This window comes from Gobius niger (genome assembly GCF_951799975.1).
Source record: "Gobius niger genome assembly, chromosome: 14".
Classification (NCBI taxonomy): Eukaryota; Metazoa; Chordata; class Actinopteri; order Gobiiformes; family Gobiidae; genus Gobius; species Gobius niger.
The window spans coordinates 1,772,976-1,797,611 of NC_136865.1; the positions used below are offsets into that span (position 1 = coordinate 1,772,976).

The following is a 24,636-nucleotide window of genomic DNA, read 5'->3' on the forward strand; positions in this document are numbered from 1 at the left end:
TGACCCGCTGTAAAAAGGAAACGTAACGCCTATATACTGAACAGAGCCTCGCACTGTCACAAATACCCGATTCGGGTGGAGTCTATGTTCCGCAAACGCGCACACAGTGGCGTGAACGCGCACACGTGTCAGTGCGGGCCGGTGTTGACCCACTGGACATAAGCTGAAAGTGGCTCCAGGTCATTATTTTACAGCAGTTTTCCTTTAGGCTCAGTCCCAATAGCTCCAGCCAAATCTAACCAACAGCCTGATTAACAAACACGTATGACACTTAATCCTTTACTTACTAGATTAGTTTAAAAAAATATTACACTTTTGGTCTATGGTCACATTTTGGTCTATACTTGTATTTTACCTCCCATATATTAAGTGTTTGCACAAATTGGGAATACATTTTGCAATACAGGCTACATTGCCAATATACAGTAGCCTCTATCTAACGTTTTTCTTTTAAAGTACCGATAAGAGCACCATTAAAGTCCCGGATCGATAAGGAGTATCGATAAAAGTCCTGGTCTAACGCACCACCTGACTTGAGAAACTCGTTCTCAAAGACTTACTTTTAGTCATTTTTTGGGTAGAACACATATTCTGAATGGCTTCGGCAGAATTCAAGCGAGCCATTTTAATCTAGATTAATCTAGATTTCAGAATTAATCTAGATTAAAAAAAATAATCTATGCCCACCTCTAATATAAAAATATTAGACATATACACAGTGTAGTATATTAAAAGAAAAAAGGAAGCGCTTCCAGGTCAGGGCTGAAAACAAACGCACCCCTGAGCGTCTGAACAGATGTCATGTTTGCACTGAAGGATGTGAAGATGGAGCTCGTTCTAAACTATTCTGGACACGCCTGTTCTTTTTCTTACATAACGATAACGGAGAAAAGTACGTTTGGCTACGAGAGGTGCAGGACTTTATTCAACCTTCCTAAAAAAGAGGCCACTCGCCACAGTTTGGCATTTCTTTCCGGAATTCAGCGACTTTCACCAAAATAGTGTTTTTCTGTGACTGTCTCTGATGGATGTTTGGTGAATCTTCTCAAAATGGATTAACTTTTATAACCAACGCAAGTCCCCAATGTGATGGAGAGGCCAGGACAGAGCGGTGGTGAGTCAGAACACGCATTAGCTTGTGTGTTAGCTTGTGTGTTAGCTTGTGTGTTAGCGTGTGTGTTAGCGTGTGTGTTAGCTTATGTGTTAGCATTTGTGCTAGCTTGTGTGTGCTAGCTTGTGTGTTAGCGTGTGTGTGTTAGCCATAATGAAGCTGTGTTGCAGATTTCAACTCCTTACTGTATTGTGAAGTAACTTATTGCTGTGATATTTATATTTATTTTACTGCTAATAATGCATGGGCAGATCCGCTCGGAGAGAGGGGGCGGAGTTAACTGAATCAAAGTGTTTTGTCTTCCGGGTTTGCAAAAGGGGAATGAAAACGAAAGGCCGCTGGGGCGAGACCGTTCGGACAATGTCAGCGGTAGCAAGTCTTTAACTGTAACTTTGGCAGTTCTGTTTGTCGTGCTATTGAGAGTGAGGAGTTGTCGTCATGGTACAGAGCCCCTCCCCTCGATCCCCCCCTCTCTATCTATAACTCAGGCGGCAAAAAAGATTGTTACATGTGTTCTTTACGCGATAGTAGCAGAGGTTCTTACTAACGTGGGATACAGTTTTTTAGGTTACCGAAATGGACACAGCATCAAGGAGAACACGTCTCTGACCTGTCAAAACATGTAGGAAACATTTGTGTACATTGAACATCTCGTAACAATGTTGTGTTTACGAAACACACAGTTAATTACTTTGTCTTTTTGGTCAAGAATCCATCCATCCATCCATCCATTTTCTTCCACTTTATCCAGGGCCGGGTCGCGGGGGCAGCAGTCTCAGCAGAGATGCCCAGACTTCCCGATCCACACACACCTCCTCTAGCTGTTCTGGGGGGACCCCGAGGCCACACCAGGCCAGCTCGGAGACATAGTCCCACCAGCGTGTCCTGGGTCTACCACGAGGCTTTGGTCCCAATAGGACATGCCTTATGAACCTTCACGGCCCCTTCGCTCCTCCGGCAGGGGTCTCCTAGTTTTCCTAAAGTCAACAAAAAGACTCATGGTGAGGCGTCTTTCCAATATTATGGCCCTCGCCTCTGGAACAACCTGAGGAGGAGCTCAGGGCTGCAGAGAACGTTCAAGAGCAGGCTCAAGACCCACCTTTTAAGATTAGCTTTTAACTGACATCTATTTATTTAGTCCTAATATATAAAATATATATATGGGAGGTTGTGCCAGGCGCATTGTTTTAAATGTTGTAATCTGTAAAGCACTTTGTGATACCTTTCGGTATGAAAAGCGCTTTATAAATAAAGGTTGATTGATTGATTGATGCCTGGAACACCTCCCGTGGGAGGCGACCAGGAGGCATCCAAAACAGATGCCCTAGCCACCTCAGCTGGCTCCTTTCGACGTGAAGGAGAAGCGACTCTACTCCGAGCTCCTCCCGGGTAACTGAGCTCCTCACCCGATCTCGAAGGGTGCGCCCAGCCACCCTGCGAAGGAAACTCATTTCGATCTTGTTCTTTCGGTCATGACCCAAATCTAATGACCATAGGTTAGGGTGGGAACGTAGATCGATCGGTAAATCGAGAGCTTTGCCTCTCAGCTCAGCTCCCTCTTTACTCACTCGTGAACAAGACCCCAAGATACTTGAACTCCTCCATTTGAGGCAAGCACTCCCCACCGACCTGAAGAGGGGAAGCACCTTTTTCCGGTGGAGAACCATGGCCTCGGATTTGGAGGTGCTGATCCTCATCCCGCCCGCTTCACACTCGGCTGCAAACCGCCCCAGAGCGTGCTGGAGGTCCTGATTTGTTGAAGCCAACAGAACAACATCATCTGCAAACAGCACAGATGAGATCCTGAGGTTCCCAAACCGGACACCTTCCGGCCCCTGGCTGCGCCTTGAAAATCTGTCCAAAAAGGTAATGAACAGAACCGGTGACAAAGGGCAGCCCTGGTGGAGACCAACACGCACCGGGAACAGGTCTGACTTACTGCCTGCAATACGAACCAAGCTCCTGCTGCGGTCATACAGGGAACGGACAGCCCTTAGCAGAGGGCCCCGGACCCCATACTCCCGGAGCACCCCCCACAGGGCACCACGAGGGACACGGTCGAACACTTTCTCCAGATCCACAAAACACATGTGGACTGGTTGGGCGAACTCCAACGAACCCTCAAGCACCCGGTGGTCCAGTGTGCCACAACCAAGACGAAAACCGCATTGTTCCTCCTGGATCCAAGGTTCGACTATCGGCCGGATCCTCCTCTCCAGCACCCTGGACGAACGCCACACGATGTTGCAGAGACGTGTCAGCCATGACAGTCCTACAACATCCAGAGACTTAAGGTATCCAGAGGTATCCAGCGGATCCAGCTCAACACCAGGTGGTGATCAGTTGACAGCTCAGCCCCTCTCTTCACCCGAGTGTCCGAGACACGTGGCCGGAGATCAGACGACAACACTACAAAGTCGATCATCGACCTCCTGCTTAGGGTGTCCTGGTGCCACGTGCACTTATGGACACCCTTGTGCTCGAACATGGTGTTTGTTATGGACAAACCGTTCTTCCCAATCCCTCCCATCCAGGTCTCACTGTTGTTACCCACGTGGGCGTTGAAGTCCCCCAGTAGAACAATGGAGTCCCCAGTCGGAGCACCATCTAGTACCCCTCCCAGGGACTCCAAGAAGGCCGGGTACTCTGCTCCGATGCTGGGCCTGTAGGCCGAGACAACGGTGAGAGACCTGTCCCCAACCAGAAGGCGTGACCCTCTCGTACACCGGGGTGAACTCCAACATGTGGCGGCTGAGCTGGGCGGCTATGAGCCAACACCCGCGGGCAACTCCAGAAAAATGTAGAGTCCAGCCTCTCTCCAGGAGTTGGCATCCAGAACCCAAACTGTGCGTGGATGTGAGCCCGACTATATCTAGCCGGTGTCTCTCAACCTCCCGCACAAGCTCAGGCTCTTTTTGGTGCTTTCTTTTTCTTCACACAACCACTAACTGTGAGTGAAAAACCTTTTTGTGTTATCTTTAAAAAAAACTGCCAGGGTATGTAAACCTTTGACCACAACTGTATGTTTTCAAATAGAATATATTGAAATATGATCTTATTTGTTTTGGTAGCCGAGCCCAATGCTAAATGCTAGCACACACAATATGCTAATCCACTTGTTTCGAGTTAGCACTAGAATGTATCATATAACTGATGATGCAAATACAAAAAGATTCAATATATTCACAATAAATTGACACATTTGAAAAAGAAAAAAAAAACTTTTTTCATTGCATTCAAGTAAAGAAATGTACATGACAGGAAGGCAGAAGAAAGTGGTCAGGAAGCAGCAGAAGAAACAAAAGCAGATGAATATACCAGTGCAGAAAAGTAAAAGAAAGTTAAACCAGTGGGAGGAGAATAAAATGAAAGTCTACGTTTAATAGCGCAGGCCTGGGATGTACCTAAAAGCACCCTTATGCTCAGAGTGAAGAATCAGGTTCAAGGGTAAAAGTACAGCTCAGGTAAAAGCCAGTGCTTTCAAAAGAGGTAGAGCTCAGCCTCATAAAGACCCTTTCAAAAAGAGGTTCTCCTCTCAGGAGGAAGGACATACATCTAGGTGATGGCATACCAATATGCAGAGGGAAACTATTTTGTGGGATTTTCCCAAACAAAGAAGAGGGCTGAACAGGTCTGGTTTGAACATTTTATGCTGCGCAATCCTGACCTCAGCACAAGAAAACTGGAGGCATTGTAATAATGTCAGAGCATTAACTCCACAGTGATAGACACATTGTTCCAAAACTACACAGAACTTCTCAATGAGCTGGAAATTAATGTGCCAAGTCACATATGGAACTGTGATGAAACAGGTTTACAGGATCATGTCTTCGGGGAGGTGGAAAGTGCTTGTGTAATCATGTCAGGTGAAAAGGGGGAGACAACAACAGCTTTGGCCTGTTTCAATGCTGCAGAAGACGTAAGTCCACTGTGGATCAGTTTTAAAGTGGATGGCTTTTTAATGTCGCCCAACACAATGGCAAATGTTTTTGGAGTTTGTCGACCCAAGACTACATGTGCTGCTGTTGGATGGGCATAGCAGCCACGTGTTCATGAAACTTATGCTGAAACACAGGGTGCATGTGATGTGCTCCCCACCCCATACTACCCACTGCCTACCGCCGGCCGACATAATATTGCTCTTCAAATCACTTAAACACCATTGAAATGTAGAGGGCCGATGTTTTATGTGCTCAATGGGAGGAAGGAAGGCAATCAAGGCTCAATTTTTTTTTTTTTCAGTTTGAGAAAGCATGGAGCTGTTCAAACTGCCCAAACGTGCTTCAAGGGAACGGGAACGTTCCCTGTGAGCACAGCAGCCATACAACCACACGTGCATGAGCCCTGCAAGACAATTGAAAGGCCAGTGGGGGCTCAAGACCTTGTCCAAGTGGAAAAAGAGATTGTGGAAGAGGTCACTGTGGGGAATGTGCCAGAAGAAAGAGAAGAGAATACTGTGTTTGTTCCAGTCTTGGATTACAAAATTGAAAATGAAGAGTGTCTTTTGCCACCCGACTGCCAATACCTCACAGAGAGGGGAGGATCGAAACCACCCTCTTACCACCTGACAAGCCAGGAACATGTTGCATACAGTATGTAGATTCAAGAACACAAAAACAGCCAATACAACGGCAAATACTAAGGAAGAAGAATGCCACATTTGTAAGCTGAAGTATGGGGCAGAGATGGAGGAGAAGATGGAGGACTGGATTAAGTGTGGAGCGTGCCATTTAAGATGGAGAGGTCTTCACGTGCTAATACTGTTTCTATGAAGTTATTCTTTGAAGTTTTGTCTTTTATTAAATAGGACATAAATATATTATTGCTTTTAAAATCTTTAAAATGTGTTTGTTCCAATTCAACCAATGAAAGGAGTTCATAGATAAACATGTGTTTTTGGAAAGTCCTTCACGTTATTTCTAACTCACTTAAAACAACGACACAGCTCCTGGTTTGATATCCGTCACTGCAACATGACCCAGGTCTGTCATGATCCTATCTCACACTACAGCTAGAATGGTTATTATTATTCATTAACGGAGCCGCCGTCAGCTAACGCGGGGAGGCCACGACGCTAACACACCTGTATACACGCACACACACGCACACTCACCCAGACCAACTTTCCCTTACCGTGTAGACGGTTTACCGCTGTCCTCTGGGGTCTTCTCAGTCACCACAGCCGTCATGGGTGCACACTTGGCTGCTGCTCAATCCTTTTCCCCCTCCATAGATTATTCCAAGTTACAAACATTTCTCCAGTATACAGCACTCGCTCACACCCTCACACAGTGAGGGTGTGAGCGAGTGAAGGCGTCTTCCGCATTATGTTGCGTGATACGCAGGGCGCCTCCGGGTGACGTCGCGGGGCATCACGTGACTTTGCGTTTTTCATAGGACGTTATTATATTTTTCTTGTTTGGGGTATTTTGAGCTATTAGCATACAGATTATTGTCTTTAGTTATTTTAGGGATTTTTCAAAATTAATTACTTTGTGTTTTGGTTTCTGTATGTAGAGAAATTGTGGGTTTTCTCTGTTAATTGTTTTGTGGGAGGGGCTTCATACTATATGAGGGGGCCTTCAGCACCCCAAGGGCAGTGTGTGTGTATGAAGGGGAGCTGGGTACAACGCAGGTACCAGCTCCAGAAAAACTGAAAAGGCGGACTGAAAAATTGTACATATTGTATAGCACTGCACGTGGAACGGAAACTGGTAAAAACCTTTTTTTTTTGCACTCTTTGGCGGACCAGCACAATAAAGTCACCCGACACGAATCTGACTAAGCCATATCATTTGTGTAGAGGCGTAACCCCGCAACACCTCTTAACATAATCATAAACTTAGTTGCTACAATGATATTATTAATGATTTTTACTACAAAATGAACATTTTTTTAGTGTCCCACTTTACCCATAGCAATGTGTCATTGGACAAAACGTGTTTGATGCAGAATTATGTGTTAAATATTTGACATGTTTTCCCCCCTCTGGTGTAAAATAGACATCTTAAGCTTTTATTTTATTTATTATATATAATATATATTATATATATATATATATATATATATATATATATTTATATTTATTTTAAAAATATATGTAACATTAAAGACTTTGGCATTTTATTCTATCTTCAATCTTTTGATTTGTATTAGCACCTGTAATAATACATCGTTGTACTAAATTGTACTCATGTTAAAATGTATTTGCAGGGTCCTGGCAGCACCATCATGTCTCCCTGTATATCTGTCTAGTCCTGTTCTCTTCTGTACGTCCTGGATTCAGCTTTTAAACAAAGTAAAACACGAAATGAACATTTTAAGAAACCAAACTTAACTTATATAATAAAAGAAACCATCTTTTGTAAATCATTTGCCTCTGTCCTTTTAACGTACCTGTGTGCCTTTAGACTTAAAAGGTATTTTCCCATTTTTGGCGTTGTGGCAACATTACATTTATATATTTTTATAGTACAGTAGTATAGTATACAAAGTGATTACCCAAAGTCAGTCTTTCTCCTAAAACCAAAGAAATAATAATGGGAATACACATTAGTGTGTCACATTTACAACATTCTCTGTTGACAAAAGTACAATACTATACTTGCAATAAATATATGAGTCGCCAAACACGGCGATGTCAAGCGAGAAACACATATAACTGGATATAATAATAGTTACTTTATATTCTTTTTCGGTATACATTTGCATTTGATTCTATCTATGCAAATACCATGCTACATGAATATAAATGTTAACTATGGCACTATGGCAAAAGCCTAGTTTTAGAAGAACAAAATCAACTATTGTAGCAATATAGCACAAAATGTAAACAAATACTCCTATATCTACAGTAGCTATAGTGACCTTACCTCATTCATTTGTTAACTCAAGGAAAATGCCATTTTAGATCATCTGCAGGTGGATCACTGACTTCCTGACGGACTGGAGACAGCATGTGCGGCTGGGGAAGATCATCTCGGACACTTGGACTACAAACACTGGGACTCCTCAGGGCTGTGTACTTTCTCCTGACTCTTCTCCCTGTACACAAACTGCTGCACCTCCAGTCACCAGTCCGTTAAACTGATCAAGTTTGTGGACGACACCACCCTCATCAGGCTCATCTCAGACAGTGATGAGTCCGCCTACAGGAGAGAGGTGGACCGGCTGGCGTCCTGGTGCAGCCACGACAACCTGGAGCTGAACACCCAGAAGACAGTGGAGATGGTCGTGGACTTCAGGAAAGACACAGCCCCCTCGCCCTGACAGACTCTCCCACCCCCATCTCCATTGTGGACTTGTGCGTGCTGCTGAAAGGGTATTTGGCTGTCAGCTCCCATCTCTCCCAGTCCTGTTCATCTCCAGGACACAGAGGCGTGTGGGTTGGATCACTGCTGACCCTTCTCACCCTGGACATGGACTATTCACCCCTCTCCCCTCAGGCAGGAGGCTACGATCTATCAAGACCCATAGATCCCGCCACTTGAACAGTTTTTTCCCCACAGCCATCAGTCTCATGAACGATTAAGAGACCTAATAACTCAGTACAGACTGTAATCTGCTCTATTGCACTGTGTGGTCTGTCCGCACTTAGATCCACTGCACCACTGCAGTGGTGTATCACTTTATGCACCATATGTAAATTATTATTTACATATTTTTATCTTATTTATTTTTAATATTCTTATGCATGCCCATAAAGCCTTATAGTTTAAAGTTATCTAAACTCTGTGTTATATGTTTTTTTATATTTAATGTTGCACGTCTCACCAAGAAAAAAATCGTAGTTTGTGAACCTGTTTACAAGCAATGGCAATAAAAAAACGATTCTGATTCTGTATCTGAATCTGATTTGAAAGTGTCAATTCAGCATACAGTACATTTTTAACATGTGCCTTTGTTGATGTCAACAACCTTTGAAATAAAAGTTGGAAAACTGGGAAAGTTGATGCTACAATGCTCTGTGACTGATAAACACCAAGACACCACAACAGTGTTTCCTTAAAGAGGACATGTTATTATGTCATTCCCTCATTAAAAACATGGCTGAAGTGTTGCCGTGGCACATTCACGTATTTCTGAGTAATCTGTAAAAACTCTGATGGCGGCCATTTTAGGGATAGGTTTGCCTGAGTCCTCCTAGGAACGCCCCCACCTCCTGGAGACGCCCCCGACCTTTCGTCACCAGCTGAGTAACCAACCACTGCCCCTCAGCAGAACCCCCTCCCCACATGTCCAGCCCTAAGATGTAAACAGTCAGAACCATCATGGAGGATTAGCTTCATGTGTTGTGAACCGGAGCTACAGCAGCTCTGAGACTTTTACAAAGACACATCAGTGTTTCTGTTCCCTAAACACTCAGGATTAAAACCGGTGACAAGAACACTTATTTCAGTGACTGGTTCTGCGCTGGGAATGTGTGAGGGCCTTGATGACGCACAGAGCCTCCGGAGAAAGCTAATGCTAAGCTAAACCACGAGTCATCATCATCATATGCACGAATAAAGTCAATAAAACCACCACATACATAAAGAACACGGAGCCTGGCTTGTTGATTATGAAGTTTATTGCTCACATTTCATCTACAATGGGTCATAGCTGAGTGGTTTTCTCCCGGACCTAACAAGCTAGCTGCAAGGTGCTAACGGCTAGTTCGGAAAATTCATGGAAAACAAGCAGCATATTATGCACTAATAACGTCACTAAAACAGGCAACTACTTGAAGCAGCCTTTACGATGATCACACACTGAGCCTGGCTTTACACATTTGTGGTTTATTGCAGACTTTTCATCAACAATGAGCTGTAGTCGATTATAACAAGCTAACGGGGTAACCTCGAAAAACCATTGTCCACCTGCACAGATAATGTCCGTCTTTTGAGGCGCATGGGCTCCTGCAGATTCTGGTGTATACTGGTGTAAAAATACAATTATTATAAAATACAATTATTATGCAAATTGTATTTTTGTGTCAAAAAGGTTAAAAAATATATATATTTTATGAAACTCATGGATGGTATTGTGTCTCGGGGCTCTTTGAATCAGACATTAATCTCAGAGACCTGGGATGAATAGTTTTCAAGTTAAGCCTGAAGGTTTCACTTTATTAAGCAGATCATCATTTTCAAGCAATATGGGAAAGAAAAAGGATCTCTCTGCTGATGAAAAGAGTGAAATAGTTGAATGCCTTGGTCTAGGTATGAAAACCTTCGATATTTCATGAAATATTAAGGGCAATCATCGTACTGATAAGAGATTTGTGGCTGATTCAGAGCACACTCGGGTTTGTGCAGATAAAGGCACAATGAGGACGGTTTCTGCCACACAAAAACATCAGATTAACAGAACAGATGCTACAAAGCAGCAGACAGGTGTTTGAAGCTGCTGGTGCCTCTGGAGTCTCCCGAATATCAAGGTGTAGGCCCCTCCAGAGTAATTTCTTGTTGACTCATTATTGTGTAATGCGCCTGCGTGCGACAGGCATGTTCTTCTTCTGTCGTACTTTCCCCCTGGCTCTTCTCCCTGTTCACAAACTGCTGCACCTCCAGTCTGTAAAACTGATCAAGTTTGTGGACGACACCACCCTCATCAGGCTCATCTCGAAAGGGTGATGAGTCCGCCTACAGGAGAGAGGTGGACCGGCTGGCGTCCTGGTGCAGCCACAACAACCTGGAGCTGAACACCCAGAAGACAGTGGAGATGATCGGGGACTTCAGGAAAGACCCACCGTCCCCCCTCGCCCACCCCCATCTCCATCATAGACTCCTTCCATTTCCTGGGCACCACCATCACCCAGGACCTCAAATGGGAGCCAACCATCAGCTCCCTCATCAAGAAGGTCCAGCTGAGGATGTTCTTCCTGCGGCAGCTGAGGAAACTTAAGCTGCCGACCAAGATGCTGGTGCAGTTCTACATGGCCACCACCGTGTGGTACATCTCCTCCTCCTCCATCACCGTGTGGTGCATCCTCACCTCCTCCATCACCGTGTGGTCCATCCTCACCTCCTCCATCACCGTGTGGTCCATCCTCTCCTCCTCCATCACCGTGTGGTCCATCCTCACCTCCTCCATCACCGTGTGGTCCATCCTCTCCTCCTCCCTCACAGTGTGGTCCATCCTCTCCTCCTCCCTCACAGTGTGGTCCATCCTCACCTCCTCCATCACCGTGTGGTCCATCCCCACCTCCTCCATCACAGTGTGGTCCATCCTCACCTCCTCCATCACCGTGTGGTCCATCCTCACCTCCTCCATCACCGTGTGGTGCATCCTCACCTCCTCCATCACCGTCGCTACAGACCGGGACAAGCGTCGACTGCAGTGCAATGTGCTGCTGCTGAGAAGGTGATTGGCTTTGAACTCACATTTCTCCAAGACCTGTTCACCTCCAGGACCCGGAGGCGTGTGGGTCGGATCACAGCTTCTCACCCTGGACACGGACTATTCAGCCCTCTCCCCTCAGGCAGGAGGCTATGGTCCATACAGACTCATACCTCCCGCCACTTGAACAGTTTTTTCCCTCCGCCGTCAGACTCATGAACAAAAAACAAGACCCATAACTCAGTTACAGACTCATGGATGAAATCTGCCCTGGTGCACTGTGTGGTGTCTCCACACTTAGATCAGCTGCTATCACTTTATCACTTTATACACATCTGTAAACACAATCCTGCTGTTGTTTCATGTCAATATTTTACCTTTATTTATCTTATTTATTTAATATTCTTATGCATTCCCCCATAGCCTTATAATTTAAAGTATAGTTTATTTTTATGTTCTATGTTGCGCATCAGCCCGTGAAAAATCCCTAGTTTGTGAACCTGTTCTCAAACCATGGCATTTCTGATTCTGATTAAAGTAGATTGCTTGACTGTCTGACAAATGACAGCAGAGCTAGAGCACTGGGGACCCCCATGTGTACTCGAAGACTTAGCAAGGGTTGAATGGGGACTATTTCAGACTGAAAAAGGTGAAACTGAACATTATTTTGAAAGTAAAAACTATATATTTGGCAATAGTATGTATGGTTTGGGAGTATTTTAGTTTATTTTAAACACAGCATTGACTTTTCACTTACAAATAGTGCTTGTAAGTGATTGCTATCTAAATAGTGACAACTCTTGAGGTAGGTGGTACACAGAGTTCCGCTGAAGGGGGGGTATTGTTAATGGGAGTATACCTCCTTTAAGTGAGCTGCTTGCTAAACCTACTCTCAGCAACTCTCAGACCCCTGCTACTAACTGCCATGGCTCTGTCTCCCTATCACTAAAAAACATGTGCAATACGTGAATCCTCCAGCCAGGTGATTCTGACCATCAGCCTGGCTCCACATCTGGAGATGGTTCTTTGGGGTCCTCCTAGGATCGGTCTGTATCGGTCTGTCGTGGTGAAGAGGGAGCTGAGTCGGGGCGAAGCTCTCGATTTACCGATCGATCTACGTTCCCACCCTCACCTATGGTCATGAGATTTGGGTCATGACCGAAAGGACAAGATCGCGAATACAAGCGGCTGAAATGAGTTTCCTTCGCAGGGTGGCTGGGCGCACCCCTCGAGATCGGGTGAGGAGCTCAGTTACCCGGGAAGAGCTCGGAGTAGAGTCGCTGCTCCTTCACGTCAAAAGGAGCCAGCTGAGGTGGCTATGGCATCTGTTTCAGGGCCTCTTGGTCGCCTCCCTCAGGAGGTGTTCCAGGCGTGTCTCGTGGAAGATAATTATTATTAGACCAACACGCCTGGTTTGTGAGGGCTTCCCATGATGCAGCACTCACTAACCAGGTGTGCCATTGTGTTCCTCAGGATCTTCAATGCCACAACAATTCACCCGTACCCTTCCCTAGATCTGTGCCTAAAGATCATTATTTGTAATTCTACAAATGAAATAATACATGTTGCACTCCTCATTGTCTCTTCAGGTGGGTGGGTCTCTGCTGGAGAGCCTGATCTCCAAGCGGACTGAGTACAGGGACAACTGCAGCAGGACTCTGGCCCACACTCCTCTCTCCGGTCAGTAACATGCTCCTTTCATGACAGATGTAAGCGTGATCATCTGTATTTACAGCGGTGTTTCCATTCCTCCCACAGGACTGTTCTGTAATGGCAGCTTTGACACTTTTGCGTGTTGGCCTCACTCTGCTCCTGGGAATGTGTCCATCCCCTGTCCCTCCTACCTACCATGGATACAGCAAGGTATTACCACGACAACCCCATGATCTAAGTTGAGTCTGATTTCTCCGACACAGTTAGGTTAAACTTGAAAACATAATCCACACAATTTGGTTAGATCTGTCGATAATCAATGACTTTACAACATCGATAGCTGTAGTTCTGACAAAATGGAACATCCAACCACACAACAGTTTTTAGACATGATTTACTGAGAACTTTATTCAATTTATCGTACACAATGTCATTCATAAGCAAAATTGCTATCCAATATAGTGATTGTTTTCATCTCCAGGGCCCGCTGCCCTAAAGATGACCGGAGAGCCCCAATATAGAGAGTTTGTGATTCTTTTTCTTACTCGTAGCTGTTGGCTCTCGGTCTGCCTTGTGTGCACCGTCCTTCATCCCCACCAGCCGCCCGGTGCAGGCATTTTCTCTTCTGCGCAGCCCGGGGTGCACCCTGGGTCTTGACTTCTCTCTCATGTCCGGTTCTGCATGCGTGGTTACGAGGTGACCATCTAAACAGCCAATCTCTATAGTGCCTTTGCGCACGTTTTGTCTGGTCATGTGATAATAATTAGGATGTATCACTGTTAGTCCTGTTTTCTGGCTCTATGATGAAATGTTCATGATGTTATCCATATCAGAAACATTATAATTAGGTGCTGCTGCTATAAAATTGTGTTTTTGGTGATGGAAATTTGTTGTGATGTTATGTAATGCCTGTAGGGTAAAGAGGGGACCAGGCTGGCCTCCTGGTCAGTCTGCAGCTGGTTGCAGAGAGGGCAACATCATCACCCTGGCAGGAACCTATTTTCTACAACCTTGTAAATATGGACACTGTTGCACTCTTTGTAAATACCTCTTTCACCGCTGCTTGGGAGTGTCTTTGGGGTAATAAATAAGCTCCTGGAGACACAGTGTCCTACTGTAGAAGCAGAGATCAGGTTCATTTTCACACAGACGGGGCGTCATTATTGCCGGGTGGACCACAAGTAGTGTCTGTGATTCCATCAGACCTCAAAAGCTAAGCAGGGAAGGGCCTGGTAGGACTTGGATGGAAGACCATTTGGGAATGTCAGGAAGCCTGGTGAATGTAGCGTGTGAGTGAGTGAGTGAGTGGTGGCTGATGTGCACAGACTGGTTGCCTCGCTTACCGTCATCAAGTATGGAGTGAATGAATAATGCACACAATTGTAAAGCGATTTTGAGTGTCTGGAAAAGCGCTATATAAGACTAATGCATTATTATTATTATTATTATAAGTAGGCCTAATGTAGATGTTTTCCATCCATCCATTTTCTTCCACTTGTCCGTTGCCGGGTCGTGGGGGCAGCTGTTGGAGCAATCACATTGCACCAGCCCCTATTGCTCCTTCTGCAGGTGGTGGGTCCACAGAAGGACGACCTCACGATTCTATCCGAGCCTGTTGGTCAGAAGGAGCTTCTGTAGATGTTTGGTGTATATTTGCGGTCCATCAATGGACAGCTCTTCCATCTAAGCAGACATCCTAAAATAATCATGCTCATCTCAAGGTGATTGTTTGCTCCATAGATAGATAGATAGACCTTTATTGTCCCACAGGGGAAAATTTGTTTTCACAGCCGTCACAGAGACACACATAAAAGACACAGAAGACAAGCCAAAGACAGTAACAGCACACTACGCAAAAGAGAATATGCGGGGGGGGAATGGGGGGGGGGCGGGAATTACAGGTCGTTCAATGCGGCTATGGCGGAGGGGATAAAACTTTTCCTGAAGCGTACCCGCTCCCACCGCGGAGTCCTATACCTACGGCCTGATGGCAGCAGGACGAAGTGAGTGTGGAGAGGGTGATCGGAGTCCATGGCTATTGTACGTGCGAGGCGTGTGACTGCTTTCTTATTGATGACAGAGTGGTCTGTGATGGGGAGATTAATAATTTTGGAGACTGTTTGTGTGACCTTGGTGATTTTTTCTTGTTTTTGATGGTGAGCATGTTGAAGAAGCAGGGGGAACAGTAGAGCAGGATGGGTTGGATGATGCTATTGTACAGGAGGAGCAGGAGGTGCGGGGAAACACATAGAGCACGGAGTTTGCGGATGATATAGAGTTTTTGTTGGGACCGTTTGTGAATGTCTGTAACATGTTGATCAAAGGTGAGCATATTGTCCAGAGTGAGTCCAAGGTATTTAAAATGATTTACTCTTTCAACAGTCTGATTATGAATGATGGTGGGGGCCAAGTCCAGGGCGGGTGAGCGTGTGTATATAAGCATCTCCTTGGTTTTCTCCACGTTGAGCTCAAGGAAATTCTCCGAGCACCACTGAGTGAAATGATTGACTGATCGATGGTAGGCAGTGACTGAGTTACTATCTGTGAGTAGTGCGAGGATGGCAGTGTCATCTGAGTATTTGAAGTAAGTAGTGGTGGGTAGGGGGCTTAAACAGTCATCTCCATGTTGTTGTCTGCTCTGATTTATTGGATGTGTCCACAAAGATACGCACAAACTGCAGAGTCTTCTCAGTAAGATGAAAGCAGCACCAACCTTTCTACGATCAAAGCCTGGTGCGATTAACAATACAAAGAAATAATCTAAATATCATTCATAACATGACAGTGCATTATAATTGAAGGCATGTAATCTAAAATGACACTGGTTTACTTAACCGTGATTTGGTACAGAACAGTTCTTGTGAGTAGAGAAAGTCAACACCGCTCTGAAAACAAACACAAAGTGAACCAACTCCAGGGAGTGGTTGTATTTAGCCAGACACATTCAATCAACATGTGTAAACAGATGAAAATATGTCCACATGTTGTTTTGTTATTCCAATGAATGTAATGAAAGTCCTATTCAGCCGTGAAACTACTTGGAGAAACACAGTCATAAATTACATTTTACACTTACAGTCCCTCTCAAAAGTACAAATACAACTTGAACTTCTGCACATTTTGTCATGTTTACAACCATAAAATAAAGATTTTATTTTTAATATTTTACTGAATGTTCACACACAAGTAACTGACAACTGTGAAGTGAAAGCAAAATGATACACGATTCTGTTATTTTTCAGAAAAGTGAAAAGTGGGGCGTGCATAAGTATTCATACAGCATTTTCTGAGTGCATTAAATTGCCTTTAAAACATTTCTAATGACTGCAGAATGTTCACACCTTGCCCTGACGGTTAAATAGAGGCACCTGTGTGTAATCTACTCTCAGTATAATTACAGCTGTTTTGTGAGGGCCTCAGAGTTGTGGTCACTAAACAACATCATGAAGGTCAAGGAGCACCAGAGAGGTCAGGGATAAAGCTGTGGAGAAGTTTAAAGCAGCGTTAAGTTATACAAAGATTTCCCAAGATTTAAACATCTCACGGAGCAACTGTTCAATCCATCATTCAGAAATGGAAAGAGTAAAGCACCACTGCCAACTTACCAAGACATGGCCGTCCACCTAAACTAACAGACCGAACAAGGAGACACTGGTAAGAAATACAACCAAGTGCCCCAAGATAACTCTGGAGGAGCTGTGAAGTCCTGCCGCTGAGCTGGGGGAATCTGTACATGGAACAACTATAAGTTGTATCTACACAAATCTGGCCTTTATGGACGAAGAAAGAAGAAAGCCATTATTGAAAGGAGGCCATAAGAAATCCCGTTTGAAGTTTGCTAAAGTCATATGGAGGACACAGCTCCATGTGGAAGAAGGAGCTTTGGTCAGATGAGAGAAAAATTAAACTTTTTGGCCCAGATGCAAAACGTTATGTATGGAGCAAACTTGACACTGCTCATGGTCCTGAGTGCACCATCCCCAGTGTCAAATATACGGGGGGGAGCATCATGCTGTGGGGCTGCTTTTCCTCAGTGGGGACTGGGGAGACTGTAAGAATAGTTGTGAAGATGGATGGAGCCAAATACAGAGACATTTTGGAGGAAAACCTGCTGGAGTCACAAGAGAACTGAGGCTGGGGCGGAGATTCACCTTCAGCAGGACAATGACCCTAAACACAAAGTTTAATCTACAATGGAACGGTTTAAAAAAACATGTTAATGTGTTAGAATGGCCCAGTCAAAGTCCTGACCTAAATCCTACTGAAAATCTGTGGAAAGATCTGAAAACTGCTGTTCACAAACGCTCTCCTTCTAATATGACAGAGCTTGAGTTGTTTTGTAAAGGGGAATGGGCTAAAATGTCAGTCTCTACATGTGCTAATCTTGTAGAGTCAAACCCCAATAGACTTATGTACGCCCCACTTTTCGGTTTTCTATTTTTTTGAAAAATAACACAATCATGTATCATTTTTGCTGTCACTTCACAGTTGTCTGTTACTTGTGTGTACACTGATTTGACAAGCAAAAGGTTGGCTCGTGGGGCATCAGAACACAGATGATCGTTCCTAGTGTGGCCACATCTGCGTCTTTGCAAGATTGTGGTAACATGGCTATGGAGCCTAAAGCTGTACATGGCAATGACCGCACTCCCCCCTTATGGCCCGCAAGGCCGACCCACATCGTCTGAATCATTGATCAAAAATGAACATTACTGTATCGGCCCCTAGACATAGATACACATTGTACTGTGACAGAAGCGTATGGTCACAGCCCTAGATTACTTAAAGGAGCTATCCTTGATTTTTAAATTTTCTGTTATTGGAATATAATTAGTTTTGTGCTTTAGTATATGGTAAAAGCAGACATTTATCCAAACAATACTGTTTTTAAAGCCTTTTTTAAACAGTCATGAAATGTCAGGCTAGTAGGCATATTTTACAGTGAAGTGACAGTTTTCTTCTCTGAAAGTTGTGAAACCTGGTTTAAACTCAGTCCCTGTGACGAATTTTGATGTTGCAAATGCATGAGGAAAGTTTGAGATGAGTTTGGACCAGAAAATAGCAATTTCAAATATTATATTATTCTTTGTACAATCAGGGATAGCTCCTTTAAAGACATATTTGATTGCATTTCCCAAACAGTTTGAGAAAGTGAACTTTTGTTTTTGTTTCTGTGTCAGACAGCTCAAGGCGGGCTCACAGGGAGTGTCTGGAGAATGGGACATGGAGGCGGAGGCAGAACTCCACAGACCTGTGGAGAGATGATTCAGAGTGTCAGGAGCACCACTTCTTCAAAGAGAAGGTCAGGACAACGCACTGGTGGTTCTTTTTCAGGTGGTACCAAGGTGGTACCCAGGCTCAGCTGTGATGTTAAGCTTTATACTAGGGGTCCGATACCGATATTTTAGTCTCTCAAATAACCTATAGTTAAACATTTATTGATATAGTAAAAGTTGATGCCGATAATGTTTTTTTTCTCAGGCTGATACTGATTATTGGGGATTTTGATTGATCGATACTGATATGCACCGCTGATATAGAAAATGTCTTTTCTATAATCCTGTGTATGAAGTGTAAACGTGTCAGTGTTGAACTCTGACAGCAGGGGGCGCTGCATATTCATATTCATTTGTCTTGATTTGATCTTGATTGCTTGGAACAGGGTAGCTACAGGTTTGGCCATGTGAGCAACATGGTGGCGCTCCCTAGTCATTCCTTCACAAACATTAACAGGCTGTGTGTCAATGGCCCTCATTTATCAAACTTGCGTACGGTGAAATCAGAGCGTATGTGAGGTGTACGAAAAATTACCGACTGTTTTGGCATTTATCAATCTGAGCGCACCGTACACTCGGCGTACGGTGCGCTCAAATCCTACACCAAGTCAGGAGGTGGTGCACATGATACACCAATTTTAACTAAACACTAAACCGTGCTGGAAAACAGTTTTTAGCAGCATGAATTGCATTGCCACACCGCATATAATCCACATTGATGATTTAAATATGAAACAAGGCTACAGCGTTAATGTTTATGGGCAGACTTGATTCAATGTTGCGCTGCATCGACATGCTCCTCCACGTACGCCACGGGCCGAGCTCAGAGGCTCAGCCTGGACCAGAGACACTAGAACCTGGACTGCGGGGATATTTTATTTTTTAACAAAAAAGACTGCTGCTTCTGCGCAAACTTTGTGTTGATGGCTGCCCCCCCTCACATGCCGCTGCCGTCGGGACACCGGGACTCACCTGGGTCTTCGCGAGGCCCTGCTCCGTGTTCTGGCTGCTTTGAGCGTCAAGCCTGTGGACCGTATTCCGTGGCGCGAGCAACCCGGGTGTCAAATAAATCCTTCGACAGCTCCACAGCTTTCTTCGGTCCGGACGGGTTCGTAAGGTCCGGGAGTGGCGCCGCAGGGTCTGCTGACCGCGCACTCTCCTCTCCTCAGGGGGAGGATCGTCCCGGTTGGTTGTCAGCTCTCCGCGCACCTGTTCCCTCCCGGAGAAAAGCTCTGCTCAGGCCTAAAGACGTGCAGTTCTGCCCCGGCTCCAGCGCTGAGTCCGCGGAGCTGCTGCTTTTTGCTGGTTCAGATCATGGTCCAGAGTCTGCTCGGACTGCAGCGTTACATCCACGCTTTCTTCTTTTTACTACACATTATTTTTTGTGGTTTAATTTTATACCCTTTTTTATGTTATATAGGCCTACAGCGTATTTAATAAAGGTTTTTATTTATTAACCTATTTGTTTTCAGTAAATGTGATCTTGGATTGGCTATAAGGTTATTGTGGGTTTCTAATAGATTCTTTAATTTTTCTCATGCGCAAAATATCATATTTGTTGTCCTTTTTTGCCGTGTTTCGTGCGTGCGTGCTGTAAAACCCGTGGGTGAGGCCTCCTGATTATGAATATTTTGGGGCGTTACATTCAAATGACGCTGGGATTTCTCCGTGACATTTACCATCAGCTGCTTTTGTGTACGGAAAGATCTGAGCGTAAAGCACGGGTTCATAAATGCCACGCACACTCTGGCGTATATCACAAATACACCTACACGTACACCGTTTTTGTACGCAATGTTGATAAATGAGGGCCAATGTGTGGCAGGGAAAGTGACAGAGATGACGTGGGAGACGTACCACAGTTTGAGAAACTCTGATTGAACACTTGTAATTGTTGTATTAATAACATAGGAGGGTGTGTGAATGCTCCACATGGTCCAGTGTTGTACTGTTGTGTCCAGGAGGAGCAGCTGTTACGTCAGAACGCCCTCCGGCTGATCTCAGTGATCGGGTACTCCCTGTCGCTGGCCTCCCTCTCTCTGGCCACTCTGATCATGGGGATGCTCAGGTCAGTAATAAACACCTCAGTTCCATCAAACAAGAGAAATGTTGTCTTTCATGCTCAAGCTCAAAATTGGTAGAAAAACACGCTGTTGTTCCGTACCTTCAATATGCCCAACGAGTTGCACAAAATCACATGCTTCAGTAGCTCCTCAGTGCGCTGAAATTGTTCCACCTGATGTTTGGGAGAAAGAGTCGAAGCAAGGAGGGCCAGATGAGTAATGGGAGAGCATGGCGGCCTTGTCCACTATCACCTGATTCTTGACAGTCTTAACAGATTCCTGACAGAACACGACAATTCCCTTAGTTTCCCAAGGCGTCCCACAGCATCCCACAGCGCCCCACAGCGTCCCACAGCGCCCCACAGCGTCCCACAGCATCCCACAGCGACCCACAGCGTCCCACAGCATCCCACAGCGACCCACAGCATCCCACAGCAACCCACAGCGTCCCACAGCAGCCCGCAGTGCCCCGCAGCTGCATGGGACAAATATTTGTAATAATTGGTGCCATTATTCATAACACATGGCAACAGGTCGTAATAGTTTGGGACAGTGTGTGAAATCACTGCCCCGAATCATCAAATTCGACCAACAGTCGTGATCATTCGTGATCCTCGGCCACAAATGTGGATTTGTGACTTGTCCTCGTTATGTGTAAACCCAGCATAACCATTATGTTGCTTGGAGTCATTTTGTATATACCATAAATTCCGGACTATTGAGCACACAATACAATTGTACATGTAGGCCACACTGGTCTATAAGCCGCAGCTGCTCCAAGAGCATTTGAAGTGCCATCAGCACTGGAAATACAGGACGTTTTGGCGGTGAGAGAATAAAAGACATTATTTTGCACCCAAAGCCACATAGCTATAGCCCTGAGGAGCATCCTGCTGCCTCTGCGCCGGTGGACAGATGTGTAGGAAGACACAATATTCCGTATGACCATAAAAATGTATTGATCAGACACAACGCTGCTGGGGTGGAGAAACAAGTAGCAGCTTACAATCTCTTTTAAAATCATAATGACAGAAGAAATTGCCAAAATGACCCTGATCAAAACTGTACATACCCTGGTGATCCTGATAATATGCACATACTGTAAATGCTCTAATACTGGCCTGTATTCCATTAGCGGCCGGGTCTCTAACAGAGGCCGTGTTCACGGCTGGTGGAGGCAAATTAAAGCCGGTCTCTAAAACAGGCCGGAGCTTTTATTAGAAACTATTGCGGTAGAAATATTTCCCATGTTAGGAATTTGTCTCATACTAGAGTAAATGAAAACTCACGTGCTGGAAGTAACAAACGGGAACCCGAGCCGAGGGGGACGCTGCGGAGGAGCTGATCCGGGCGTAACTTTGACACAGATTTAGCCACTTTTCAAACCTCCTGTGACGATATTTGGAAACAGGGCAAACAACAAATGTTGTGTGACCCTCCAGGGTTTTAATAAAGTCTCCATTGCGTCTTCAAAGCACGTCCAGCTGCTCCGTGTGCAGGTCAGTCCCACGCCTCAAAATAACTCCTCCCATCAGCGCGAGCGTCTCGTCTTCTCTCGGGTCAGTCTCATGATCGATCACAAACACAAACGCTCCGTCTAACCTCGACTTTTACACAAGATAACAACAAATAATCCGGTCCGGTAAAAACGAAACAGAAACCTGCAGTGACATTGATGTCAAAGCTCCGCTAACAGCAACGAAACACTTCCTGTTGTCCCGACAAAATAAAAGGCGTCAATGTTCCAGCCGCTGGGAGAGGGTTTGAAATGTTCATTAATAAATGAACCTAATATTTTAGGTGCAGATGGACACAAATCTCATTTTTATTCATTTCCCTGGTAGTCCATTTTGCTCAAATAGAAATAAAGGCCTGTCTCTAATTGTGGCCTGGTTCCAATAAAGGCCTGGTCCTAGATGCCCTTGAGTAAATATAGCCGGCCTATATTAGAGCATTTACGGTAAGTTGACATCTGGCTACTAAAGGTAAGCATCCCCACCTGTCCTCTGTGTTTGTAACTATTGTGTGTATATAACAGTGAGTTTTGGGGCTCCTGACAGACCCTTTCATCCAGTGTTGTCAGAGGATCTGCAAGAAAAGGTATTTGAACTGTATAAAATGGGAAAGGATTATAAAAAGATATCCAAGTTACTGAGAGTATCAATCAGTGGAATGTGGAAAATGCAGGATTCTGTTGAAACCAAACCATGATCATTTAAATCCAGAAGAATCCAAGCTGTAATTGATGGGGGAAATACACAGTATTAAGGACTAGGGTCCGTAAACTTTTGATCATTGTGATTTTGACAGTTTCAATTATCATTATGATTTAAAATGTTATATTTTATTGATCTCTGTAGTGAAATCGCTGTAGAGAAATTAGTTATCTGCATTTGACCCATCCTCAGTGTCGCTAGCCGACCTGTAGGAGCAGTGAGCTGCCAGCATGGGCCGGCGCTTGGGAACCCGTCTCCACGATGTGGAGCCAGGCTGGTGGTCAGAAACACCTGGCTGGAGGATTAACCTATTGCACATGTTTTTTACCACTAACTACACAGACACGGGGAGAACATACAAAAACATACAAAACCCGGGACCTTCGAGCCGTGAGGCACGAGCGCTAACCACTGCACCATCGTGCCTAAACTGAGTTGTTTGACCATAAATGGATTCACACAACCACTAATTATGAGTCAAACCTGTCAGCCAGGGTAAGTAAACCTTTGAGCACAACTGTATCTGTATATATCTTATGGTATTACATTTGAACATGTAATATAACACAACGGGCCTGAATAACTAAGCTTTAAACACGTCAAGGCCACAGTACAAACTCATTTACATCTCAGGTTTGTGCCACACAAATACAAACCGTTAATAATGAATCAGGCTCTTCTTCACAGCTGGTCACATTGTCTGACCACAAAAGTGAAGAAGAAGCTTCTGTAAATAGAAACGAAACGACCCCAACTCCAGTCGACTTACGCTTCACTATGGTACTTACAATTTAGTGTCTGGCTTTGTAAATCAGGCCCAGTCACCTGTCAATTTTGTGAGTTAAAGAAAACGTTGTTACTTTGACCTAACCTGACCTAAACTTTGCATTGGTTCATTATGATGAAGCCTCAGGTGACCCAGTGATTACAGGAGACACAGTATAACCGGTCAGTATAAATAATACAGAGTAAATCTGATTAAGTCAGTCCCTGAGTGGAGCTCCAGTAATCGCTCTGGGCCATGTGTTCTGAGCCAACAGTGTAGCCCTGGTATGCTCCATACCAGGGCTACACTGTTAATCACAGCAAAATCACAATGTAAATTGCTATAATCTGCTAATCCATGGGGTCCTATTATACTAAACTTGCTAACCCTGTAGTTTAGAGCTCTACAAACATGTTCTGACACGCACATTGATGCTCAGCTTTGGGCACTTTAGGCTTAGAGAATGGATTGTGAGTTTCGTGTTGATTGGTCCTCGGATATCCTCGGAGACGGAGATCTTCTCATTTTCAGTCTGTTCAGTCTGTTTATGAAGCCTCAGCACATGCGCCACATTTATGTGGAAAGACGCCATGTCTGTAGTTTAATTTTAATATTTTGGATGGTTTCCATAACTAAGAAATTTAAAATGCATTGTATTCAGACCCAGCTCAGCTTGTCTGGCCTCACGGGGCTCGGGTCATGTCCCTCACACAGTGTGAGCAGGTCAGCCGTGTTATAAAAGCCACATGTCATGCAGTGGTTAGAGCTCGTGCTTCACAGCTAGACGAGCTCACACCTGGACGGGGTCTTTCTGTGTGGAGTTTGCATGTTCTCCCCGTGTCTGCATAGGTTTCCTCCAGGTACTCCGGTTTCCCCTACCACTAAAACATGTACAATAGGGCAAGATGAATGTGTGTGTGTGTGAATGGTGGTGGTCAGAGAGACCGTAGGCGCAGATGTGTGCAGTCTTGAAAGTGCTTCTGTCAGTCTTTGTGACTATGTGAAAGGCGCTATATAAATAAAGGTCTTCTTCTTCTTCTTCTTCTTATCGCTCTTTACAGTGTAAAACACCTCTGTGGGCCAAGTCTTTCTTCGTATGAGTCAGTCACAGTTGGTGCATCACAGTGTACGCACAGCTTTAGTCCAGGAGCATGTTCCAAACACTGCGTGTTCCAGAGCCACAAATGTCACAGAATAAGTTCATTCAACCATGAACAGCGAAACATGTTCC

The 24,636-nt window shown here is 44.8% G+C and overlaps 2 protein-coding genes across 2 annotated transcripts in view; one reads left to right on the plus strand and one right to left on the minus strand.

Annotated features, from left to right (window-relative positions):
* The window catches only part of glp2r (glucagon-like peptide 2 receptor), a 51,195-nt gene that overhangs the window by 14,689 nt on the left and 11,870 nt on the right, over positions 1-24,636 (plus strand). The window contains exons 2-5 of the mRNA XM_079570575.1: positions 13,021-13,115; positions 13,167-13,294; positions 18,265-18,386; positions 20,322-20,428. Coding sequence (XP_079426701.1) covers positions 13,021-13,115; positions 13,167-13,294; positions 18,265-18,386; positions 20,322-20,428 — 452 coding nt within the window. The remainder of the gene's footprint in view (positions 1-13,020; positions 13,116-13,166; positions 13,295-18,264; positions 18,387-20,321; positions 20,429-24,636) is intronic.
* LOC306973376 (uncharacterized protein) lies at positions 10,827-11,350 on the minus strand (the record flags this gene model as incomplete). The annotated part of the gene is made up of 2 exons (XM_079570302.1): positions 10,827-10,997; positions 11,087-11,350. 2 exons carry the CDS (start codon positions 11,348-11,350, stop codon positions 10,827-10,829), a joined length of 435 nt encoding a protein of 144 aa, XP_079426428.1.